The 25,574-nt window shown below is 48.4% G+C and overlaps 9 protein-coding genes across 9 annotated transcripts; 3 read left to right on the top strand and 6 right to left on the bottom strand.

Annotated features, from left to right (window-relative positions):
* Window positions 1-176: 176 nt before the first annotated feature.
* On the bottom strand, window positions 177-2,846 carry N7503_004349 (fungal specific transcription factor domain-containing protein; the record flags this gene model as incomplete). The annotated part of the gene is made up of 7 exons (XM_057063896.1): window positions 177-839; window positions 1,060-1,406; window positions 1,455-1,514; window positions 1,641-1,971; window positions 2,028-2,059; window positions 2,128-2,623; window positions 2,688-2,846. The coding sequence occupies 7 exons, from the start codon at window positions 2,844-2,846 to the stop codon at window positions 177-179; spliced, it is 2,088 nt and encodes a 695-aa protein (XP_056921639.1).
* Window positions 2,847-3,014: 168 nt separating this feature from the next.
* Window positions 3,015-4,812, top strand: N7503_004348 (MCT family MFS transporter; the record flags this gene model as incomplete). The annotated part of the gene is made up of 5 exons (XM_057063895.1): window positions 3,015-3,107; window positions 3,173-3,461; window positions 3,556-3,837; window positions 3,902-4,313; window positions 4,383-4,812. The coding sequence occupies 5 exons, from the start codon at window positions 3,015-3,017 to the stop codon at window positions 4,810-4,812; spliced, it is 1,506 nt and encodes a 501-aa protein (XP_056921638.1).
* Window positions 4,813-5,193: 381 nt separating this feature from the next.
* N7503_004347 (peroxiredoxin-like family protein) lies at window positions 5,194-6,006 on the bottom strand (the record flags this gene model as incomplete). The annotated part of the gene is made up of 2 exons (XM_057063894.1): window positions 5,194-5,774; window positions 5,844-6,006. 2 exons carry the CDS (start codon window positions 6,004-6,006, stop codon window positions 5,194-5,196), a joined length of 744 nt encoding a protein of 247 aa, XP_056921637.1.
* Window positions 6,007-8,327: 2,321 nt separating this feature from the next.
* N7503_004346 (MBL fold metallo-hydrolase) lies at window positions 8,328-9,128 on the bottom strand (the record flags this gene model as incomplete). The annotated part of the gene is made up of 1 exon (XM_057063893.1): window positions 8,328-9,128. The coding sequence occupies one exon, from the start codon at window positions 9,126-9,128 to the stop codon at window positions 8,328-8,330; it is 801 nt and encodes a 266-aa protein (XP_056921636.1).
* A 996-nt stretch (window positions 9,129-10,124) lies between these two features.
* On the bottom strand, window positions 10,125-12,019 carry N7503_004345 (putative phthalate transporter; the record flags this gene model as incomplete). Its single annotated transcript, XM_057063892.1, has 8 exons — window positions 10,125-10,248; window positions 10,315-10,776; window positions 10,828-11,045; window positions 11,100-11,245; window positions 11,299-11,416; window positions 11,486-11,614; window positions 11,690-11,729; window positions 11,799-12,019. The coding sequence occupies 8 exons, from the start codon at window positions 12,017-12,019 to the stop codon at window positions 10,125-10,127; spliced, it is 1,458 nt and encodes a 485-aa protein (XP_056921635.1).
* Window positions 12,020-13,455: 1,436 nt separating this feature from the next.
* Window positions 13,456-15,090, bottom strand: N7503_004344 (cytochrome P450; the record flags this gene model as incomplete). The annotated part of the gene is made up of 1 exon (XM_057063891.1): window positions 13,456-15,090. The coding sequence occupies one exon, from the start codon at window positions 15,088-15,090 to the stop codon at window positions 13,456-13,458; it is 1,635 nt and encodes a 544-aa protein (XP_056921634.1).
* Window positions 15,091-16,204: 1,114 nt separating this feature from the next.
* N7503_004343 (fungal specific transcription factor domain-containing protein) lies at window positions 16,205-18,335 on the bottom strand (the record flags this gene model as incomplete). Its single annotated transcript, XM_057063890.1, has 4 exons — window positions 16,205-17,078; window positions 17,131-18,129; window positions 18,182-18,228; window positions 18,288-18,335. The coding sequence occupies 4 exons, from the start codon at window positions 18,333-18,335 to the stop codon at window positions 16,205-16,207; spliced, it is 1,968 nt and encodes a 655-aa protein (XP_056921633.1).
* Window positions 18,336-19,112: 777 nt separating this feature from the next.
* On the top strand, window positions 19,113-20,146 carry N7503_004342 (aldo/keto reductase family protein; the record flags this gene model as incomplete). Its single annotated transcript, XM_057063889.1, has 3 exons — window positions 19,113-19,142; window positions 19,190-19,399; window positions 19,451-20,146. 3 exons carry the CDS (start codon window positions 19,113-19,115, stop codon window positions 20,144-20,146), a joined length of 936 nt encoding a protein of 311 aa, XP_056921632.1.
* A 2,188-nt stretch (window positions 20,147-22,334) lies between these two features.
* Window positions 22,335-25,517, top strand: N7503_004341 (serine/threonine-protein kinase; the record flags this gene model as incomplete). Its single annotated transcript, XM_057063888.1, has 3 exons — window positions 22,335-23,222; window positions 23,285-23,685; window positions 23,741-25,517. 3 exons carry the CDS (start codon window positions 22,335-22,337, stop codon window positions 25,515-25,517), a joined length of 3,066 nt encoding a protein of 1,021 aa, XP_056921631.1.
* Window positions 25,518-25,574: the final 57 nt, after the last annotated feature.

Raw genomic sequence — 25,574 nt, 5'->3', positions numbered from 1 at the left:
CCGTAACAAGAAGATCGCATTTCTCGGATGCGTAAGAGAATTTCGTCCCATTTATTACATCTCGATAGGCGCCATTGCGGTCGTGTTGCTGTAATTCAATATATTTATTAACCTCGGCACTTAAGCACTTGTTTCTGCGCGCTTTGCCAATAGGCTAATTCCAGCAACCACTCTCCTCACACTATCTGTGGCCAATAGTCTGTCATGGGAACCGAGGGCAATGAAAGGAAAATTGAAGTATCGTCATCTGCCATCATCAAAGGCAAATCATCAAAGAAAGAGGTGTGACTAGAAAATGATATCGGACTTCTGCCAAAGGTTTCTGGGATGGCGAGCGCAAGGTTAGTTGGATCCGGAACTTTACGATCAAGCTTTGAGTTCTTACCTCCACCCGCTTGAGGAGACGCCCTTGCTTCTATTGTAGTGTCCTCGGAGTTTCCAAGTACGAGTCTCAGAGCTGTGACTACTCTGCTTGCTTCTCTCGACAAGTCGCTCGTGCGATCCCAGATGGCTAGGCTTTTCTCCAGCAAGCTTCGCACTTCCAATGTATCCTGGACTGACAAAATGTCCTTGCGATGCTGCACGAGAAAGCATGCGATACTTGCGGCTAGAAAGTAACCATTGTTTATAAAACACGAGTCGGCCATAACAGTAGAGCGGAACGTGTTGAAGACCTCGGACTCGTCTGCCACGCGGTGCTGCAGCCGCATGATATGTAACGCCGCCTCGATCACGATACTCCAGGATTGATTGTTGCGAGTCGTATCCTCCGAGGTACTGAGGAACTTCCAGTTGACTAGGATCCGGGCTCTCTGGTAATGCATGTAAAAGTTCATCCGCTGTTGAGGACAAAGGGCATGTTAGCAGGTCCATCTACTTTGAAAGACTAGGCTTGTGTAGCTAGGAGGTTCCGTAGTGTATTGAATCCTTTTTCTCATTCTCCTGGCCCCCATCCTTTTCTTTCTCTCACTTTTTTCGCTCTCGACCTTTTTTTTAGGGTATTTGGGATTGTATACTGGGTGCGAGGTTGCGTCTGCGAGGGAGAGCCACGGCACTGACCTGAAATAAGACGCTTGGAGGGTCCAACAGAGATTCGGATGTGGGTCGGAACTTGCAAGGGTCGGGAATGGTCTCATACATGTTGTCTAGTGTTGAAATCGCCGCGATGAGATCCTCGTGTGATAGCTGGTGGGGGCTGCAGACCTTGTCTGATATGACGCTCAGACTGGTGGCAACGTGAAGCTTGGCGAGAATCACGGTGCTTGAGGTAAGTTCGTCAATAGGTCTCGTATGCGGCAGGTCGGTCGAGCTGGCATCAAAGTCGCGGTCCTGAAGGTTTCGAGGCGGCATGGTGTCGCTGAGCGAGTGCTTGATGCTGCCAGGGAGGCCCATTTGTGATGCGAACCCTATGTCAAGAGAGTATATCATAGCCCACATCCGGCGCCTCATCTCACCCTGGTAAGGGGATAGAGACTTGAAATGCTGTGGGTCTCGATGGTAGCCCATGCGGATAGCTGTACAAGCTATTCTCAGTTGAATCTCTTCGGGGATGATAGACCAGTGGGGGACCTTTGCTTTGGGGGTGCTGGAGGAAGGCTTCACAGTGAAAAGCCTTAACCCGGATCAGCATGAAGACGTACCTATTTGGACAATATTGCCCATCAAGAGCCAGACTCCAATGTTGGAATCTTTATTCAAATAGCTCTCGATCAAGAGGTAATGCACAAGGGTTTCCATTATGTCAGGGCCCCCCTTGGCGAACTGAGCCCGGACGAGGCACTGAACGACCTTTTGTCGATATCCCAGTATGGTATACAAGGCTGTGGGAGACCAAGTGGACGACACACTATTTTGGGCTCTCGAACGGGCGTTTCCTTGACTCTGAATTTGGCTGGTAAGACAAAAGATGCTGTACAAGAGGCCGAGCCAGGTGACGGATGTAGCACTAGGATTCTCCCAAAATGCGTTATACTTGATTAACGCGGTCGGTGATTGGTCTTCTCCGAGTGGTATGTGTAAAGACTTACTCTCTTCAAAAACTCGGTCGGATGTATTACAGCTGTTTAGACATAGCGTCAGTAGGGGTGCTTGAGTTCGCTCTGTATCTTGAGTCGCGTGGACACCTACACCGATATTCCTGAGCTCGAAAGTAGAGTGCCACCAAGCCATCGGATTCTCTTCTGGGCGGCATCGAACTGAGAAGTTCTTGGTTAGTTGCATGTTTGCACCCTTCAAAGAGAAGGACATTCTGATCGAGTGATGATGATGGATCATCTTGGCCCTTCGCTTCTGTCACGCCGCTCAACACGGAGGTCCAGTGGGTTGGATCTTTGAAGCCAGTCCCAGACTCCGTTAATTCTAAATTTATAGTCTCTGGCGATGCAATGGAAGCCGAGCTGCTCGGCGTCGCTAATACACCTAGCTCGGTGGCATACGTGCTGTTATCTTCGTGAAAGTGCTGGGCAGTGGGCGAGATAGCGTGCAGTTGTCTAGACGGATAGCCCGGCGCTAGAGAGTTGACGTATGTACATGTCGGCTCGAGGTGGGATTTCTGATCCGCATTGCATGATGTTGTAAGTTTCACAATGTTTTCCTTTTCTTCTTCTCGGGATGAGTCGTTCCGCTTACGCGGGACTTACAATGCAATGAGAACAAGGCTTTTGTCGGTCACACTTTCTCCTACGCACGGCGTTAGCTCCGCAGTTTTCGGGGTCTGAGATATTTCCCACGAAGCAGGAGGGCGAAACACACTTTCGCTGGCGGCAGGAATTGCAAGAAAGCTGCGGCTTATAGCGTTGGCGGCCCAGGCGAGGGCGGAGGACTGGGGATTCGTCAGGGGTACCCATCGTTCACGAGCTCCGCAGGAGGATGAGGCTCGAACTATGCAAAAGGTCGAATACAAAAGGCCAAAAGCCTAGCAGCGGTCGAGAGAAAGAGAGCGCGTTATTTCAATACAGCGGAGCATTCGTAGAGCCCATTGTCCGCACTGTTAGCTCCGCCGCGACACACCAATCATGGATCGCCCGACCCTCCGCATGGCCCCACTTATCGCCGCTTGTATAATTTGTATAAAGGAAGTGGTTCTTAAGCTAGGGATTGTAGAGACGGTGGGTTTTCGTGCTGTTCGTTTCCCTCGGTACGTTCAAAGTTCCTGCAACTGATCAATTTGAAGATTTCCTCTCTCCCTAGTCTCTTTACCACGGCCAGTACGAAAAACGCCGAGGATATTAGTACCATGCACGATCTGAAGACCGACTCCGAGAAGGCTGTACAGTCAGAGTCCGGTTTCAATGGCGGAACTGAGCGGGACCTCGGAGACGTCAGAAGCCCAATTCCCGGCACCAAGCCTGACGATGCCGCTAAATTAGAAGACGCTGGCCCCCCGGATGGCGGCACCACTGCGTGGATTGTTGTTCTGGGAGCGTGGTGCTGCTCTTTCTCCAGCCCGGGCTGGATCAACAGTACGGATCCTCTCTCTTCTAAATGCCTCTCTATATTTCCGCTATGCGGCATCTAGCAGCACGCGATAGATTAATAGCAAACTTCTTCCATCAGGTGTGGGCAGCTTCCAGGAGTATTACGAGGTTGGACCTCTGAAAGAATACTCTAGCAGCACCATTGCCTGGATTCCGTCGCTTCAGCTCTTCTTCCTGTTTGCCTTGGGTCCTGTTGTCGGCATAATATTCGACAACTACGGACCCAGGCCGCTCATCATTGGCGGAACACTGTTTCACGTCTTTGGGCTGATGATGGCTTCGTTGGCGAGAACATACTATCAATTTCTCTTGTCTCAGGGAGTGTGCAGTGCGATCGGTGTTGCGTGTTTATACTCGCCTGGCAAGTCTGATGCATTTCCCCGCTGGTTGAGTGTTCCATGCTGACCGAGTCCTATGTGATAAAGCGCTTGCCTGCGTCTCAACCTGGTTTTCCAAGAAGCGCGGAACAGCTATGGGCATCATGGTGACAGGCTCATCAGTCGGCGGCGTCATCTTTCCCATCATGATCAGTCGCATGATCAAAAGCACCGGGTACCCCTGGGCTATGCGGACTGCGGCCTTTCTTATTCTTGGCCTGCAAATCATTGCAATTCTCACAGTTCGCCCGAGAATGAAGCCTGTGCCCAAGAAGATGCCTATCGGTCGCTTCGCTGCACCATTCACGGAGCTCCCGTTTGCCATGTTACTATTGGGCATTTTCCTCCTGACCTATGGAATTTTCATCCCTATCGACTACCTAGCTGTACAAGGTCTTGAAGAGGCACACATGTCGGAGGAGATGTCTCAATACTTGGTATCCATCTTCAACGGCGCAAGGTAGGTTAATATCCGGCCCTGTCACCATCATCTACAAATTTAGCGGAATATTGACGATCATATTTCAAGTCTCTTTGGTCGTTTGGCCTCGGGTTATGGCGCCGATAGAATCGGAAGATGGAATATGTTCATCATCGCCTGCAGCCTCTCCGGAATCGCCGAGTTCGCCGTCTGGATCCCCGCCAAACACTCGTCCATCGCCATCGGCTTTGCCATCATGTTCGGCTTTGTTTCAGGAGCGTTCATAGGTCTTTCTGGCGCCCTTCCCGTCTCGGTGTCTCCCCTACCCGAGATTGGCTACCGACTGGGCGTGGTGTTCCTTGCCATCTCGATCCCCGCCCTCACTATGGCCCCCATAGGTGGAGCCATCCTTCAAAAATCGACCAACGGCTGGCTCGATGTGAAGGTGTTTGGCGGCGTCATGTGCCTTGCAGGATCGGCGATAATTATGATATCGAGGTTGCTCTATACCGAGAAGAGACTTCTCAAGGTGTTTTGAGTGTGGTGGTATATCAATGATTTTGTTGCAACATGTGAAGGAGAGCAGGGAATTAGTCTGGCGTGATATTCTAGCCTAGAGATGGGCGGGTCTCACGAAGACGGCCAAATATTCGACATATCAATGCCCAGGTGGATCAACAACAGAATACAATATATTAAGAGATAGAGAGGGCGACTTTGAAGTTGTTAAATCATCCGATAAATCAGTCATATATGCAAGCAATTGGCCGCTATATCATGAGTGTGTTAGAGCTTTGCACTACTCCCATTACCACATCTATTCCGAATTTTGAGCTTCAATAATATGCTCTATAGTCGCATTTTCGCATTCATTCAGGCATGTCCTCATCATGGTAAATCGGGGGCTCTCGCGCCCCTTTTAGGTGCCTGATGGATGTCCGCTTTCTAGATTACCGTCCATTTCTTTACTGCCTTGGGTGTCCTTGGTCTCTTGTGTCGTATTCGCAGATAATGAGGTATTGCTTTGGTCATGATCAACGCTCAAAATCTCACAAAGTCGCTCGGCTGTAAGATGATCACTGGTCCCTTCCATCCGATGAGCATACCGGAGTTTTCCGCGTTGAAAGATCCATTCGCCCCCTTGCTGATCCCAACTGCCACCCTTGAGTCCAGCCCACCCGCGCTTCCACATTTGTTTGAAAGTTTTCCCCACAGCGCTTGAGAATGATTCACATGAATATGGAGGTGGCTCTGTAATACCATCTGTGCTCCTTATCATATTGAGTTTCTCGTAGATTTTTCCAGATGGATCTGAGTAGATCGGGAACTCATCAGTTGTCTCTTCCATATACGGTCCGATGAGGGCAGGGTCTCCGCATCCAATGATGATCACTTGGGCTGGTTTGGCGCTGGACGGGACAGTGTCGAGCAAGGACTGGGTGATTTTTCCAGCCAGAGTTCGAACGTAGTCTTGGTCATATATGCAGAAGAAGTGGCGTACTGAAACGCATCAATCAGCACTTGCTTGTGAGCCGTGTATTCGATCATCCTGAAGACAAAAAAACTCACTAAAAATGACAATGCTCGTTACTGAATCTCCCTTGGAGGCGACGATCTCTCCAAAGCGCACATCTTGGCCTTTCTCTGATTGGATATCCAGCTCATAAGCTTCATGGAGCGAATCATCAGTCAGAAAATCCGGGCTATCGGTTGAAATATTGAGATCGGCCATAATAGATTTAAAGCGAACTTTTAATGGCCAAATCTAAAATACGAAGTAAAAGTTCACATTCCCTTGTTCAAGAAGAGAGATGACAGACATGTAAAGTTTGACAGCACGGATACAATGACGTCATGACAATTGCCCTTTTCATTGGAGAGGAAATATGTATGCGGACTCCCTCGTGGATTTCCAGCCGATTCAATGGCTTATGATGTGTACCTAGAGGGCTACCATGAATGATCATCAAGAGGGAGACTAGCTCCAGGGGAAGTTTTTCGGGCGGAAGATAGGAAAACAGTGTGGGCTTAGACTTTTTAGCTAAACACTCTTCAGTTCCTCCAAGTTTTAGCAATTAAATTAGCTAGTGATTGCGCGCCATGAGGTATAGAGAGGTTTTTATAAGATGCAATCGCTTTATAAAATAGCAGAAGTGCCATTTGTGGCCCAAATAAGGTAATATAGTATCACTCAGGACTTTTGAGGTGCAGCTTCGACCTGTGATACCATAGAGCCAAAAGACGAGTAACATCTTACAATGCTAGGTCTATGTCCACGTAGGATTGAAGGAATCTATGTAAGGTAGATCCCCTCGTCGAGGTCCATCGTAACTAAGGCATACGTCAGCCAAATCTGATATTTTGGAGGATGACTTTCAGTGAGAGAAGAGTGCCGACGATTCCAATCATAATCAGCAAAATCCGCACACCTATACCCTCTCGGGCCGGGAGCGGGATATTTCCTTGAGAATTGGATCCCATAATTTGTGAGATCATCAGAAATTCTTACCGAGGGGAAAATCCCACATCCATCACATTGCATGTGTTTTATATGGGGATTCTTTGTGAAATGTTTCAGACGGAAATTCCGATAGCGGCTGCTCATCAATATCTTCAAAGCCTCCTTGTGGGGACATAGCATGATTCGTTGGTTGCCTTGATAAGGTGTAACCCGGTTAAGGTAAACCAAGTACTCAAAATCGAAGATCAGCTCACGCGTCTCTAGGATAGAAACGGATATTGCTAAGGTATATGATAGCCTCTTGCATGGGCTCTCGAATCTGCACTCATGCCAATGTGGAACATTGCCTAGATAATTTAGGTACTCCGTTGTCTGCACATCATTATAGATGCTTGCTAACGTCTTCAGTCAGATTTTTAGACATGGACAAAGCATGATAACGCCAGGCCACGCGCATTGAGCCCTTGATGGTTCACAAAAGTTCACCGAGTGCATTTCGTCGAAATCATTGCCCGGATGTAATTTTATGCACGCATGACAGTACCTCCAGCGCCGTGACCCAAAGTATGACTCTGGAGATTGAAGCCTTTTGAGGAAATCACCGCGAATAATCGGATTGATGGATGTATCTAGTCCGTCGGAATATGGATACCTAAAGTGGTCGGCTTTCAAGATATATCCGAACTGATGGTAGAAATTCTTGCAGCTCATTGCTAGGCAAGCCTTGAAGATAACAGAAAGATGGGGAAATATCAGATCCATCAACTCTGGTGGGAGATCTAGAATTGAGCACTTCCTTCTTTTGCTTGTAATGAGTCCGATAGCCTTTCTCATATAGATCCTGTAAGCCTCCAAAAGACTCCATATCCAAGATATGAGTCTCGGTGTATTCGACATCTTTTTGCAGGTAGATCTCGTGGAAAGCGAATGAACAAGTATTTACAATGGCAATCGAAAATTTTGCGCAATTTTTGGTACTTGATATATTTAGACGTCATATTGACCGGTAGACCACCCCTGAGTGTAGGTAGCGACCTAGGGAATTAATCAGGGATCGACGCAAGCGCTTTAAAAATTCACCACTTTCCAATATTGGACTGGATTGCCGTTACTGGACTATGACCAAATTATTTTCTCTTATGTTTTGACTTCAAATCTACACGAATCAAGATTGGAGATTTGGAAGTTGACGTTACTAATTAACGGGGTATTGGGGTATCTCAGGACTTCCTAACCTTGACGTAAGTAAAAGCGACCTCATTGGAGGATTACGTTGGAATGGCTGAACTTATAGATGCGACTATAATTACAATAGGTTTTAACAGGGTACATGCTGGTAGGGGAGTAGATGTATGCAACTCTAGAAAGGAGAATTAGAACAAGAATCAATATAGAACTACAGTGATGAATTAATATTGGCATATGGTAGAGTCGCAAGTCGTCAAATGGAAGGTGCCCCCTGGTTTTCTGGCTTTCATGATAATCGCTATTTCAATTCCATCCTGTCCAAAACAATAACAATTGAGTACACAAAAAACGATTTAGAATTTTCATTTGGAATGGTTCCGTGGGTAGACTGCCTCTTCGTTTGATCATAAAACCTTCGCGGGCTTTCCTGGCACAAGCCACTGCACCTTGTCATTGATCCCCTCCTCGATGAGAACTGACTTGAGTTCAACACCCTTTTGCTCGAAGTGACCCCAAGCATCGAAATGCATAGGAATGAGAACATCTGCATTGAGAACACGGAACATATGGGCGCCTTGCTTGCCGTCAAACGTGATCTGCACAGGCCCGTCTGGGAGCACCGGGGTGGCATTACCGAAGTTGAGAATTGCAGCGGTGATATTCCACTTCTCGGGGATTGTCTTGAATTCTTCCAGGTATACAGTGTCCCCAGAGAAGTAGATTGCGTTAGGGAGACCGTTATCGCCAACGCCGAAGTCCTCAGTCGTGATGATAAAGCCAGTACACTCTCCACCAGGTAGATGTTGGCATGGTGTACCGGTTATTTCAAAGACTTTCCCTCCAAGATTCAAAGTAACAGTTTCCCAAGGTTCAAGACCGCGGACAGCTGGACGAGGAGCAAGGTTTGACGCGCCATCCATTGTCGTCAACACATGACGGCCATCCAAAAGTTGACGCCCAAGGGGATCCAAATTATCAGGATGGTCTTCATGACTTAGAAGAATAGCATCGATAGGAGGTAGATCCTCAAGACGAAGGGCTGGGCTTTCCTCATTTTTAAGGACCGTGAGACCAATATCGAATTCAGTGCCGGCAGGCGAGAAGAAAGGATCGGTCAGGAATCTGACACCATCGATATCCAATATAGCAGTTGCTGTACCAATGAAGGTCATGGTAAGGGAGCTTTTGAAGCCTGTAGAACTCATTTTGAAGTTATGCGTGGTTGATGATTGCAAGTTGTGGTCGAATAGGTCGTGTTCAGGTCTTGACGAAGACAGAGTACAAATCTCTTGTGTCTCACAGGGACTTGGAATGAATTGGAAAGGAATAAAAAGATGCTCTGAGAAGGTTTTACCTGGGCTGCGGGCATCTTATATAGAGCAGGTGGGCTACATTCTGACAAATGCACGAGCATTGATTATTCAACGTCCCTCTGAACAATGTATAATCGGGATCAATATTTCTGATGCCATTAGTCGGACCCACCTATTCCATTTAGAAGGGCCAATAGGAGAAGTCCAGGTCAGGGTCTTTCAACAAAAAGTCGATGACCGCATCGCCACGCTAACCATATATGGTAATATTGGCCGCCAAGACTTCAAGCCTCCCAGGGACAGTCAGCGAAATACACATACTTCATTGGACTACATTTGCTGACTTTGATCTAGAGCAGTCTCACGCGGGAAGAATAAACCGGCAAGTATTTACTTCAAGTGCAGTATCGTACAGGTCGTCGTCTGATAAAAGGCCCATCGACAAAGCGGCACAAGCGGCAAGCCTTCTCGTCTTTCCGAAGACGCATGTAATCATAAGGCAATGGTGCCAGATAACCGACTCCTTCAAAAGTCCCACTCTTATTCTGTCCTGCAAAGTCATGGAATGCCCCTACGCCATGTTAATATAGGTCAGAGTCTGATAGCAACAATACTTTTGGCTGCCTATCTGCAGCTCTAAACGTCAGAACCATAATGTTAACTCTTCAATACCACGGTCAATGATATTTCCCTCGGCTTTCTCCTGGGTGGCAGTGTGAGATAAGTGAGACGGGGCCAAAGATACTGGCCTTTGCGTTATGAGTACGGGCCAACATGTTAGCTTCAATTGAGAAACATGGAAATACTGTACGCATTAAAAACACGACTGACGATTTGAAATCAGCTCGTAAGCAGAACTAAATCGCATTGTTTAGAACTAGGAACTACTCAGATGGTATACCGGAATGAGGGTTCACCCTCAATGACCCGCTTGCCTCGATCGGCCTGCCGATTGCAGAACCGGAGCCATACACTCATAGCGCAGACAATCAGAATGATCAAGATGTTACACCTGCAGAAACTAAGTTAGCTTATAATACGCCATCAATATTGGACATCTCAGTCGAGTCAAACTTACGCAAGAGCCGCATACATTCCCGGTCGGTACTCTGGCGCATCCTTGTCGCGGAAAACTAAACTGCTCGCAATTCCACCCAGCCCACCAAAGCCCACCAGGGTGGCGCTGGAGAATGCACGCGTCCACTGTCCTCGCACATTGTTTGCCTGGTACGCCATGCATGAGGGGATGTTCGCGTTCGCTCCAGCGACCGTCAAGAAGACTCCGGCATAACGGGTGGCGTTACCCTTAGCGAAGCCCATCATCGGGAGTCCGATAATGCACAGCAGCGCGTTGGCGATCAGGATCGGTCCACGCATGTGGTATTTGTCGCCAATCCACGCGCCAGTGTACATGACGATGCCTGCGAAAACGTACGGAGGCGCGACCAGGCATTGTGACTGGCCAATGTCGAAGCCCATGCCGGACCGGAGAATAATGGGCAGGAAATAAGCGATGGCGTAGGTGACAGTGGTGAGACAACTGTGTGCGGTGGTTAGTGAGATAAGCTTTTCAAAAGAGGCAGGTACTCACAAGAAGATCATAGCAAATGCCCAAATCTTCGGATCCAATGCCGGCTTGAGGAACTTCTTGAGCGAGAACGCCTCCAGGTGGCCATCCTTGCGGTCATTTTCAATGCGACGGACGATAAAGGCACACTCGGCCTCATTTAGAAACTTCCAGGATTTGGATGCACGGTCGGGGAAATCGACGAGGAAGATGTAGCAGAGGATTCCGATGGCTCCACTGATCTATAAGCTTTTTAGCGACCATCTGGAATGCGATGGCCTGGATGGCACACATACCACTCCTTCCAGGATGAAGATCCACCGCCAGCCTGACAAGCCATGTTGGCCATTCAATTGCATCAAACCAAATGCCAAGATACCCGAAAGCGCAGATGCAACACATCCGATCAAATAAAAGACAGAGAATCGCTTCTGGACGTCATCTGTTCTCTTGAGTCAGCGCAGATATCGCCCGCATTCCAAGTACTGCACATACACCGAGTATACCAGCAAGAAAGCAGGTATACGCATCCTGGGAAGTACCCTGCCTCCAAAACACCCAGCAAAACTCGTAGCCCGACCAGTTGCCCAAAGTCCTTCGCGAAACCCGTTCCCTGGGAGTTGGGTCAGCAAGGTATATCTTCGCTGCACCAATATCACAACCAGCACAAGACAGTCCATACAATCAAGGTCACAGCCCAAGTCATAATAATCGTCGACAGGAAAATAGTCGGACCAATTTTTCGAATCAAAATCGTCATCGGCGGCTGGAAGAGGACATATGGCACGAAGAACATCAACACGGCGATAGACTGTCACAAGAACCCTTGGCGTTAGAACACTTTCTATCAGATGAAAAGTGGTATGGAATGGAATGGAATACATACATAGCGATTATCATGTTCCAAGTCTAATTCTGTCGTCAAACTGAGAAAATTGCGGGTTGTCAATTCCAAGAACAATAACAGCAATCAGCCAGAACCTGTATCACCTTACCCGGCAATGGCAGCCATACTCAAATTCGTCCGATCCATGAGGGAAATACAGTAAGCCAGTCCAGTCATTGTAACAAGACGAAGATCAATGCGCCGAATGATCTTCCTCTGTTCTTCCGGCGTGAATTCTTCCTCCTCTTGGGTCGGGGTGTTGTGCACCATTATGTCTTCGATACGCTCCACGCCAGGTGGTTTCTCATCGATAGGAGTCATCATGGACATCTCGTCACAGAATGAGGTGATAGAATGACAATGATAAGGAGTATTAAGTGAGATGTAACGAAGAAAGGATCTCTAGGTAGAGGAAGCTAGATTTTATTAACTACAACCCTGCAGGAAGAAGTACTTTTATATGCATCTCAGCTATGCCAAAAGGCCTTCTAGGTTTTGAATGTCCCCTGCTGTACACCGATGGGCTGATCTATGCCAGATAGGATCCACGATTTTAGATAAGTGAGAGCCAATCGCAACTCTGCTCTATGAGTGGCGCATTGTCCAATTCTAAATCCCCACAGTATAGCATCGACTCTCTCGCCTAATTTGACACTGGATTGAGAGATACCCAGACTTGCCCAGACTTGCCCAGCATCACATAGCCGATCCAGAACATAATAGCCGACGGGAAGTAGCTAGATGCCTCGGATCTTTCACTAAATGCAGTAGTTCGCAGCCCGACAGCATTATAATGTCCCAAGAGAGAAAGGAGGGGAAAGGGAGGGGCAAGGAAAAGTGGAAACTCAGACAGATTTAGTTGGAAAATCCGGGGATATACGGGCACTGGATGGGTCGAATGCGGGGGAATTGAGGGAGTTGATTCTTGGCAGCTTGGCGAGTTACCAGTGTGAACTTTCTACCTATTGTATCACCCACGACAAGTAGGTACTCTTTGTCTTTATTGAGGCAAGCTGCGTCACCTTTGCTGGCGCCCTGATCGATCTGCCCCCATATGGACTTTATACCTATGTGTTGAACATGCAGACAGGGGAATCGAGACAATTATATTGAGTACAGCGACACAGAAAGCCTCTTTATAACCGTGGTTACGTTGACCATTCTGCCAAGATAATCTCCAAAGTGGTATCAAATGCTTTCCTTCGCACTTGTCAGATTCACCTAGGAACGAATCAACAATGACATCCAAGAAAGTGAAAATTAAGCCACGAGGTGTATATACGAAGCAAAAGCTCAGTTGAGGCCTCGCTTTCTACCTTCCACTGTTCTCTTCAATCAGGAGGGACCTCGGAACATATTGCTTGGCTATTCCTCACGTACAAACCAATGCAACTGGCCCAATCTACCCCTCGAAATGAGGAACAAGAAAAATAAAACATAAGTCAAAATGAACCGGAGACTAATCGCAAAACATAGCGCACATGACGTATGATTCGGAGTTCCTCCGATTCCCACTCAGTATCTTGCTTTATCCCGCCGTAATCTCGTCTCCTGCTTGGCTGTTATTGAAAATTGTACACAGTTTCGAGAGCTAGAACTCTCCTTTCGCGTTAGTTTGGGGAGATCAAGCAGATAGTTCAAGCTGTTGGCATGGCCGGATATCTTTAAAGGAATCAAATCAAGTCCAGTACATTCAGTCATATAAGATAATAAGGGAATGGTCTTCTCCATTAAGACCGACCTCAAATGGCAATCAGTAGTAGAGCCTATTTCTCAACATCGTTTACTGTGCCCATAACCTTTTCTAGTTTCTTTTCTGCTGCTTGCCATTCTCTGGCAATGACATCCCGCACCCAGTCACCTCTCGGCTTGAGTCTAAATTCTAGCTCCCCGGGCATAGTCATGAAGCCCTCCACGACCATTACCCACGGATCAACCTCTTCTCCATCAGCGGGCTCGATATCAAATGCCCAGAGCAAACAGGCAAGCTGCATGAATATACCGTCTGTCGCGACCCTTTTACCTTGACAGATACGTCGGCCCTGGCCAAATACTGGGAGCGGAAGGTCCGTTCGAAGCTTTTCACCTCCATTCTCATCTTGCCGCAGCCACCTCTCGGGAACGAAATCGGAAAGGTCGCCTAACGTATGATCAAACACATTCTCATCTCGGCCGATAGACCAGGCATTGGCCATAATGGTCACGCCTTTCTTGAACTTGGTCCCCTCAAACTCGTCGTCGCGGTCCGCGCGACGGGGGATAGAGCCCGGTGATATGGGCCGCCAACGGAGCATCTCGTGCATTATGGCATCAATAAAGCCAAGTTCCGCACGATCTGCGAAGCAGGGTACACGGTCGCGTCCAACGACTCTATCAAGAACAGCATGGGCGCGGTCCATGAAGGACGGCCTGTACAGCGCCGCGATGAATAGCCACAACATTTGGCGTGGAGATGTCTCCATTCCTCCTTGGATAGACGTCGCGAGAGTAAAGGCGAGGTCGAGATCCTCAATCGGTAAGTCAGCTGGTGCGTGCTTCCTCGCTGTTGAGATGGCCTGCTTCGTAGCGTTCCAGCCAGCTGAATCCCGCCCGTGACGGAATAAGCGCATGTAGAGATCCACCTGCTCAGCGTAGAGCTTGTCGGCAGCTCGCTTCCAAGGAGACAAAAACGTGGGCAGATATCGCAGAGCCGGGACAAAGTCAGGCAAACGGGGATTAGCAGCAAGATGGGTCACTTTCGTCTGTATGTCGATGATCTCTTGCAGAATTGGCTCGTCGAAGTGGGCTATGCGCAAGCTGTAATGCAGCGCCAAAATGACGCCCGACTGGGCACGTTCTAGAAGTGGGTAGACGGCGTCGGTGCTGATTGTGGTGCCGTCAGAGCACTGCTGCACTGCTTTTAGAAGATCGACCAGCAACTGCTTGGACTCGAGTTCCATCATGGGCTGGTATTGAGGAGCAGCAGGGGTGCCAAGACTAGGAGAGAGGATACGGTGGTGCAATTTGAGGTGGTCATCATAGTCGTGCATCAGAGTAAACCGAGACCGACCTGGACTGGCGTTTGTAATCATCTCCATGCTTACTGAGGCTGGTCGGTTGCTGTACCACTGGCTGCGACGGCTAAACAATTCGTTCACGGCCTCATATGAGTTTAAAATTACAATGGGCACAATTCCAAACAGCTTGGGCACCGCTATAGGGCCATTCTGTTTAACCCATGAGTCCCAGTTCTCCAAAGGCCTTTCAATGGAAGAATTGTGGAGGTCGCCAATGAGGGGTAGCTTCAAGACGGGTTTTTTAGCTTCCTCTGCTCGAGCTTTGCTACTATTTTCCCTGCGAATATACAGCACTGTGAATAGGGCAATCAGAAGGGCAACTGCGACAGAAAAGGATATACCCATAGAGGCGGGGTCTGTTGTGTGCTTGTTTTTTTTTTGTAGTGAAAGCGACGACAGCGCAACCCAGGATGCTTGTAGAGGGAAAGGGGAAATAACCGTCATGGTAACATACTAGAGCTGCAATATTACTAGTCTCCCCACGTTCCCATTTTCCAAGCATTTGATTTAAACTTGGAAAACAAGATTCAGACTTATATAGTTGGCTCTGCTTATACATATACATCACCTACAGCCTGCCCCGCGCCAACATCTTCAGTGGCCTTGAGCCCTGTCTCGTAGGTAGGCGTGCTTGCTTCGATTCCCTTGATGCGCGCTGTATTTGGGTACTCTGTATACACACCCGATACTTCAACCCGGCCATCCAAGTTCTCGGATCCATCTCCTGGGACTACGTCTAATAGCGGTAGCGGATCCCGGCCACTGGATGACGAAACGAGTCAAGTATGGATGCGGCCGATGGGGATGAATCACGACGTCGGCATAGATATTCAGAGGTCTCACTCAGTGAGAGATCTAAGCATAGGGAGCGAGTAAACGGCCAAAAGCATCAAGGCAGGAGGATTCAGATGCGAAAAAAAACTAAGACGTATTTTACATGAACCAGATCACTGCCCATTGCTGAGTCTGATGGAAGTATCACGTTCCAATGACATATGTGAACTAAGTAAATTCTTTTCAGAAGAAAACATCCTACCACTGAGATCGCTTTCTCTCCTAAATCATTCAATGCACCAACTTTACCCTCACGTACGCCATTCCTGCTTTGCCAAAATCTTTTCCATTTCAACAATACGGATAGTCCCCTTTTCAGGCACTTCCCAAATTCAGCAGACACCATGGCAGAACTGACAGGTGAGATTATGCGAGAACCAGCTATAGGCTGACCGATCGTCGCACTGACCTCTCTGGATTATGGTGCAGTTGAATTGAATCGCGCCGTTTCCTGGAGTGCTCCGTTGGCATCTGCATCTCATCCCTGATCAACATCGTAAGGCTGATTGAAACGCGCTTGAGTTGCTCATCCCGAGGTCTCTCAAAACCACTATGTCTGTCTCCGGGACCTTGAAGACCATCGCGCTCCTGGAAATTGGGCTCTTTCCCAGCATTAGCCCGCAAATCACCAGGGGAGGTTTTCACTACTCCCCATTTGGAATACCTGAGATAGATCCAAGGGATCATACTCTGCTTCAGGGAAGGGAATTGTTGAGAAATCAATTTGCGGCTCTGTGCTCCATAGAAATGGTTGCCAGTCATCTGCCATGCCAATATGGAGCTCTGAACTGTCGCTGAAAAGCTCGGGCGATACGTCAAGCGTAGCACGGTGTGTGTTCAATTGAGACTCGGGTGTTAGATTAACCATTGGAGCGAAAATATCAGCCTCTTCCGAATTTTCCCCTGGACCTACGTGCTCGTTGGCTTTGTCCGAAGCATTCTCTTTAAGCACGAACTCGACGTTCCATCTTCGTGCTAAAGCCTTAATGACATCCAAACTTTTTCTCGAGCGGAAAGTCCAGTAGCGACCGAGCTCCTTAAGGAGAGTGAGACACGTTCGTACTGAGCGAGTACTATATCTTCGGAATGTGTGCGACGTAGTGGTGGTGTTCATGAGATGTACAATCGCCGCGCTGAGAAGATGATGTATTAACAATGGATTGGCATGTTGAAACCCGTAATTTTTTGTATAGTTTTGCACAAGACGGACCATTGATGCTGCAGCAGAGGCAATCGATCGCAACACTAATGGCATTGCTTGGGCAATATTAGGGTTCTCAGCTTTGGATGTTGCGAAAAGGCGGAGGAATGGGGGCATAGTGACTAAGATAGCCATCTGGTATGCCATGTGAAAAAGAAGAACAGGCTTGGGGGCAGCTTCACGGGTGACTTCGAGTCGTTGATCACGCGACTTGAAGAACTTGTTCAAGTCTTTGTGAGTAGAAATGAGGAGGTGGATTTGATCTGCAGAGTCAAGCTTCTCGAACGATGACGAAAATCTACCTTGAATCATTAGTCAATGTGGTTTGAAGCTTGATCGGGAAATCATACATTTGATCCATATTCTGGTCGTGCATATACCATAATTTACACTGCCAGGCAAATGATATTTGAGTCAAGTCCTCCTCGCCGCCAGAGAAGAAGGATTCGATAGGTGGTACATTGACGCGCCGCCATGGCAGTCCACAGTTTCGTCCAAGAATGGACAGAGAAGTACGGTCGGTCATATAAAATGACCAGAACGTCTGGACTGTCTCAAGTGATGGCTTTATAGATTTCGTTGCGATCTCATCAAGTGCCAAGACATGAAGACGCAGATGCACTGCCATTCCAGCAGCCATCGATAGGAATGTCCAGCCAAGATGATCATGTCCCAGGGCCAAAGATCGCCAAGATAGAATACAGAGTCCTTGAATAACATGTATTGTTGGTGCATGTCGAAAACATGTAAACACCAGATTCTCGCTAAGTTCAGCAAAGTCATCGCTAAGCTTCAAGGAGTCTGCCTGGTTTTCAAAGGTAGCACCAGCTGCTAATATGGCTCCATGAAGGAAGACAATGTCGAGTGGGTTTTCTGAGAAATTCGAGAACGGGGCATTTGATTCGTATCGGGTGAATTGATGCTCCCCATTGATATTCTCCAAAAACAGTGCAGCAAGTCTACGTATGCGGTCTCGATCTTTGGCATAGTCCAAGATATGATTGGGTATGTTGTAACGCGCATTGAGACTGCTTGCGGGTTCTGATCGGTTGCTAACTGATTCAGGATCAATGCTGACTCCATCTGCGAGGTTAGTTCTCCACATCATCACACTAAGCTCCTCCATTGCTTTGCGAGATTGGGTAGATTCTGGATCGTCTTGTGATTGGAGATCTCTGTGTTCGTCATCCCGGCCGGAGCCTTTTTGGGATGAGGGCTCACAAGGTTCCAGGTCAGATACTTCAAGTGTGTCAAGGGGCTTGATGGGATCTCTCGTGTTCTGTATGGCTAAGAGAGCCTGGACTTGGTTCTCCAGAGACTTGACATACTCTTCATCCCAGTATTTCCGTCTGGTGATTGGTTAGCAGTTTTGACCAGAAGTTGAGCTGACTCATGACTAACTTCCGAGGCTTCGGCTCATTCTGGTAAAGACAATTCTTATCTCCCTTCTGGCATGTTGAACATTGAGGTTTTGCCCCATCGCACTATGGACTGATAAGCTTCAAACTTTCAAGCGGATAATGATACACCAACCCGACGCTTTGAGGATCGGCATTGTTGACACGCAAATGCAGATGCCTTTGACTGTATATCAGTCATTAGACCGTGTTGAGGTAATATTGTACCCTTGTCAAGGTGCTTGCAGAGTCGCAGTTACATGGAGAGATAATGGCGGGGTTACCCGATTTGGATGGGCTGTCACGTGCTGGCCAATTCCGTGGACCAGGCGTTACGTGTTGAGCAGAGAATGGACAGAAGTGAAGACAAATGTGATAAGCTCGTCATTGACCGAGTACATGTTTTGCATGGATGCGAAGAGGATGGAAGATCATCAAACGAGAGGAAGTCCTATCTGAAAAACTGAAGGGACCTCCCATTTAGAACGGTTCAACTCCCAGCACGACATGACACAACTTTGAAAGGGGGAAGAACAATAACAAGACGCGTGGCAAGCACAGCTTGATACTATTCCAAGCTACCGGAGAGTAATACGAAGAGTATCACAGCATCACAGCTCGGTCTCGGGGCCCAACCAAATTGCTTACCAATGTAAAGTATCCGCTCTGATTTCAAACCCGACCGATTCAGTCAACTTGGTTTTCCAGGCCACGCCATCGCCGAACTTTCTGGGGCAAATGAGAGATCAGCAAGATGTACCCCATCATAGAAGACTGAGGGGAGACGATAGCTTAGTAATAGGGGGGTTTCTTACCATGCTTCACAGAAGCAGCCCATAAATAGTGGTCACTTATTCGGAATTCCATTGCACATTTCCAATCTTTCCAATACACCTCACTTTCATTTAATTGAATTCTGCCTATCTTCATCAGTCATGGCTGCTAAGGTCAAACTCATTTTGGAGGTGCCTTCGTGAATCAATCATACTCTGATCTTGATTTCATAACCAAGGTACTCGATACTGTCAAGGCAGGAGGGGTCAAAAGCATTGATACGGCCAGAACATATGGAAACTCGGAAGAACTGCTGGGTCAGGTATCGGCTGGCTCCCGTTTTGCAATTGACACAAAGGTGCCCGGGGGGTTCCGCCCAGAACTATCTACCAAAGAGCTCTTGATCAGCACCACAGAAACGAGCTTGAATGCTCTGAATACAGACCAGGTACGGCGATAGGAGTTTATAGGAACTTTCATGGCCTAACATCATCGCAAGGTTGACATACTCTATATCCATGCACCCGATCGTCGAATCTCCCTTGAAGATCAGCTGGAGACTTTTAATCAGCTCCACCAAGCTGGAAAGTTCAAACGATTTGGGCTCTCAAACTTTCTGGCTGATGAGGTTGAAGAAGTTGTGCGCATTTGCCGCGAGAAGAACTATATTTTACCAAGCGTTTACCAGGGGAACTATTCTCCCGTCGCGCGTCGAGCAGACACCGATATACTGCCCACACTCCGGAAACATGACATTTCTTTCTACGCCTACTCCCCGATTGCCGGGGGGTTCCTGACAAAAGATGTCGAAACTTTGGTCAAAGGTGGTGATGGCCGGTGGGATCAAAGTACCTTCCTTGGTGAACTTTACAATGCCCTTTACAACAAGCCTAGTATGCTGGAAGGCCTCAAGTTGTGGGAGAAAATTTCTAAAGACTCTGGAATCGCCAAGGCTGAACTCGTGTACCGGTGGGTGGCTTACAACTCACATCTCAAAGGCGAATTCGGGGATGGTCTGATCTTTGGTGCCCGCACCCTAGAACAAGTTAACCAAACCCTTGCTGGTCTGGAGAAAGGAGCACTCCCTTCCCATATAGCGGAGCAGATTGAAATCGTGTGGAAGATCGTCTTGCCTGATGCTCCCCTGGACAACTTCAATTCCTACCTGGAGAAGCGTAACGAGCAGACTACATGAGACCCCATTTTTTTGTCTATATTTTTGTCTGTATGCCGCTCTCCTGTTCGGATGTATAATATGACATGATCACGTCGAGGTCTATTGATAGTGACTGATGATCATCTCGCATACCTAAAACTCAAGTTATCTATCCTGATTCACCTCTCGCCTTGTGAAAGGTCAAAGCCACGTATTTGTACCATCAAAAGCTTGATTTCGGGCTCGGGCTACCAACGTCACGATAGCGCAAGCATGGCCATCCTTGAAATGACCGGTCTAGCGTTCTGGTGTCATACTTCGCGTCGATTCGAAGGGTGCTTGTAAGTCATAACGTTGTTACCCTATCCATGAGGAACCTTCCAAGGTTGGGATAAGAAAGCTATACAAGGATACCCGATAACGTGATATCGAGATCCGCATTCCAAGGTTGTATGTATAGCTGGGATGTTGAGAGCCTTGGAGGACCATCGTGATCTCCGATGCTGGTTCTTTGAAGACTGGTTTCCAAAAGGCCTGGAACCGTTTTTAATCATTCTCGCGAGAACTCAAGTCATTGAAAATGGCCTACACCACATACAGGTGGCGCTTGAATTGACGACAAGTGGCATTTGGTGTGGTCAGGGCATCCATGCGTAATGAACCCTGCGCAGATTTAAATATATAATCAGGTACATTGAGAGGAAAGCTCATCTGGGCAGTCATAAATGACACAGAGTGAATTTTCTGTATTTCCTACACCTGAAGAGCCTTCAAGCTCCTGGGGGCTGTCAATTCTTCTTTGGACGACCTTCCTAGAACCTGAGAAAATTTGTCAACATTTTGGGTAGAGTGCTTCCCTGGATAGTGGGGCCGAAAGCAAGCGCCCGAGTGGTTTCAGCTTATAGATTTTGTGTGTTTGCAATGGCTTACATGAGCGTAGGTTAGTTAGCATGACAGATACTGGATCAGAGTTGAGAATAAGTGCATCTATCTTTACTCTCTGAAGTCCATGCTCCACCATTGTCCCGCAATTCTTCCGTGCGAAGCTGCCTAGTGCATGTGGGTAAGTGTGGAGCTTTCGGGTGGCGAAGGCTGATCTATCGTCACATTAGCTGGAGCAGGCTGCAATCAGCATGGAGTTTTCCAAATGATATTTTTTGAGATTGAATATTTTGAAACTCAAAACAACCTTCGAAGTCATAGATCTGATCTCGCTTCCATGGTTTAAGTTAGGTGGAAGTCGGATCAGCCAATCAAACCCCCCCAGAGCGGATCAGTCAGCCACCAGGAACCACTGCTGCCTGAGGCCAGGACGAGAGGTCAATTGCGGCTCGAGTTCGTTCTTGTTTCTCGGACGACGAACCCTTCCCCAGGACTACAACCGTCCCGGTTTCCCCCTGTCCGATCTGTCCACAGCTTTTCCATCGTTCGTGGGCGGATGAAAAGGGCATCTGTCAACCTGTGTAAGTGCAGCTTCCAGTCGAGGCGAGGTCAAAACAAACAGCCTAGGACCTGCATCTAAACGAATGTGAGCTGACCAGCGCTGTTAATTGCAACAGAAAAAGTCTTCTCCCCGGACTTATGGGAAATATCAATATCTCCCAGGAAACCCACCGCCGTTGAAAACTTCGTGTTTACGAGACCTCATCTCCGCAACTTACCAAACCTCCCTTCGCAGAAGAGACCATCGAGACGGCGCATCACATAGTACATGCTGGATTATCTGGAAAGCGAGATTTGGATATTCTAAAAGATACTCGACCTGGGTCTACATCGCTTGTATATCCAACGAACAAGTTGTGACTGGCCGACACCACCCCCACCATTTCAAGACGGCATATCATTCTGGATCCAATTTCGTTCCCCGACTTTTTCTCTCTCTCTGTACTCGGAAGATTCCGCATATACTGTGCATTGGATCTTTATCTCTTCTACCCTGCCCTAGATTTTCTGTTGAGGTGTTTCGCCCGGGTAAATTGCCCAGGTGACCTTCCGCCCTATTTCGCGCCATCCTCAAGGTATATATACCCTGGTTCCCGTCAGGCTATCGGCTTTTCTTTTTCCTTTGACTTACAGGCCATACACATAGGCCATCACGTGTATCCATTCCCCTCTTATGCAAAAGTTTCTCGTTCAATCAGCACTTATACCCAACACAATCAGTCATTAGTAGTCGTTTTGCTGTCTCTCATTAGCGCTTGCATTTCCCTCCATTCATTTCTTTACCATGGAGGCAACACAAGAATCCACTCAGCCATGTGCCGACCCACGCCGCATGGGCCTACATAATTCGGGATTGCAGGAACAGGATCTTGCCGACATTGTTTGTATCCTTCATCCCAACTCCCATGCCGCTCATGATGCCGTTGCTGCCACGGCTGCAATGGGCACTCAGCATATTCTGCAACAAGCTGCCTTGGATTTCGAGACTTCCGAGACTGCAGCATTGGATCTCGCACTGCGATTATCTTCCGATGTCCACGACCTCGGGGTTGGGTTTTGCTTCGGTCGCAACCCAGTCCGCTGTGATATTCTTTTGGCGTCCAACGACAATGCTAAGAGAGTATCCAACTCCCATTTTCGAATTCATCTGACTGGTGACGGTATCATCATGCTACAAGATACGTCGACCAACGGCACTATTGTAGACAATTGCCGCCTGCGCAAGAACTCGAAAGACAACAGTCGCATGCTTGTCAATGGTTCGGTCATCCAGGTCGTTACTGGAAATCAAGGCTCAGATGAGGTTCGTTTTATTGTGCGGATTCCGTCCCGCGAGAATTTCGCCTTGAAGTACACGCAGAATGTGGTTCAGTACTTTGAGCGAGTCCAACGCGCTTTAGCGGGGCAGCAAAAAACCCGACAAACGCCTTCCCATCCGGTTCTACCGTGGTCGGTTGCAAACGCTTATGGCATGCATTGGTCAGGCGGTCCTATGTACAATGTGACCGGGCAGATCGGCAAGGGTGCTTTTGCCACAGTGTATAAACTGGCGACCAAGCAACACGGTGCGATATACGCTGCCAAAGAGCTGGACAAACGCCGTTTCATGAAGAATGGTATTCTTGATCAAAAGGTCGATAATGAGATGAAGATCATGAGAGACCTCAAACACGTGAGTTGGTCCACTTCCTTGTTCGTGACCCGTAGATGCTGATATGGTTTAATCCTATGCAGCCCAATATTGTCCAATATATCGAACACCATGAATACGATCGATGGATCTATATCGTCATGGAGTACGTGCCTGGCGGTGAACTGTCCACATATTTGCACAGCCCAGGCAAGATTCCAGAGGATATGGTTCGAACTATCACCCGTCAGCTTTTGCGTGCACTGCACTACCTCCACAAACGCCGAATTACCCATCGTGATATTAAACCGGACAACATCTTGATTGCCTCCCTGGATCCTCTTCGGGTCAAGCTATCCGACTTTGGGCTGTCAAAGGTGACACAAGAGGAAACGTTTCTAAAAACGTTTTGTGGAACGCTGCTATACTGTGCGCCTGAGGTGTATCCGGACTATGAGATGTACGCACGTGGTGAAGCTCGGAAACGACGTCGAGTTGGAGACCCGTGAGTTGTTACCGTCCAGTTTTGAGTCAGGCAAGGCTAATTATCTTTTTTTAAGACCACCGAAAACCTCTCCATACAGCCAGGCTGTGGATATGTGGTCACTGGGTGCAGTCCTTTACCATGTTTTGTCCGGAATCCCGCCATATTCGGGCCGTGCCGAAGACCGAGGTGTTGCCATGCTGCGCAGTATTATGACAACGGAAGCCGATTTCAATATCTTGCGCCAGTGCGGCGTTTCTGAAGATGGTGTTGATTTTGTTGCCAAACTGTTGAATCGAGATCCCTTTGCCCGCCCCACGGAAAAGGAATGTTTTCAGCATCCGTGGATTGTGGATGTGCCTGATGTTGATGAGTACGAAGATGACGACCTTCTCGCCGACCCACGCGATGGTCTTTCGGTCATTGGTGAGGCCGACGAAGAACTTGACGCGTCCCAATTGTCTATCCATGATGAGGCAGCATATCGTCATGAGGCCGGAGAAGATGAAGCAAGCAGCGGTGAAGCAGTTGCCAAGAAGCCGAGAATCGAATACATCCCCGCAGATATCCGATATCCTTCACTTCCTCAAATTGAAAGCTTTCAAGATAGTCAAGTCATTGCCGAGCACCAGGCACGACGCTTGTTTGGCGAGGTCACCTCGTCAGCTCTGCGAAGCTCACATGCATTAGGCCACACAGGTGCATGGGACCACGACTCTGACGTCAAGAACTCTGTGTCATCCGGTGAGTCGATGAGTGATGAATACAGCGTCTCTTCGGTCGTCTCCCTCCCAGCACATCCATTTGGCGGCACTGCACCCAGTTTGATGGGAGCGGAGAACCTGGTCGGACGACTGAACATGAATTCCTCGCATCCTCTCCTCCATCCCCAGACTGCCTCCGTTAACGAAACATCGACGCCGCAGACCAACCGTGGACAGCCCAAGAATCTCGCCAGTGCAGGTAGCCCTTCTGAATTAACCAGTTCGCCCTATCTAGGTGCTCAGGATATGACTCCCAAGGCGCCCAAGCTGAAAACCTCTCGTCGCCTCGACTTTGACCTCCCCGAGACTGCCAGCGAACAATCTAGTGACACAAGTGCACAAACCAGCCGCCGAGGCTCTGCTCAACCCCCTGACCTAAGTTCGCAGGGTAATCTGGATATTGAGCTTATGACTACTCTTGATGCACAGACTGGCCAGGCCATTCTGGACCAGCAACTGAATGCCGAAATCGAGGCATCTGAGCCCATCGTGCACCGACCTGATCCACCTTCTGCCCCACTCAGCATGCCCAGCACCGAGTTCACCAAGCCACCGAAGATCCTTGGTCGGCTCAGGAGTGTACCTGGATCTATTTTTGACCTAAATTTACGCCTAGAAAATCGGATGACCTCATGGGGTCGAGGGCCCGCCGCGACCATTCGCCATGAGGATCGCATGGACACTCGCATCGCGGCCTATGCCTTGGAGATCACGTTCTGGGCGCCCGGCATCGAAGTGAAAATCGCGGAAGGGAAAGATTGGCAGCAAGTTCCTGGGGTCAGAGCTCTTCTCTCGACCAAAACGCGCAAATGTATTTGGGTGAATGGAACAGAACTCCGACGCGGAACCTCGACAGACGGGGGAATGGAGGGCTTGCACTTTGGCGAGATCTACTCGGGCGATATCATTACGGTGTACCGGCACAAAGGCGAGTATCTTGACCTTCGTTGTGAATTCTACCATGGCGACAGTGCCCAACAGCGACCGGCTCACGAAGCCGGGTTCGTCGTACGCAAGGCCCTGGCCAACAAGCCCGATGGCGCGGGAAACCGACTGCCGCTCCGGACCCAAAAGAAGCAAGCCGAGTAATAGATTCTGTTTCTTGTTTTCTCTCCTCTGCAAATAGATTGATAGTGGAAATTGCAT

This window comes from Penicillium pulvis (assembly GCF_028828015.1).
Source record: "Penicillium pulvis strain IBT 33274 chromosome Unknown contig_23_segment0_segment0, whole genome shotgun sequence".
NCBI classification, from domain to species: Eukaryota; Fungi; Ascomycota; class Eurotiomycetes; order Eurotiales; family Aspergillaceae; genus Penicillium; species Penicillium pulvis.
This window is presented reverse-complemented; position numbering and strand designations above follow the sequence as displayed.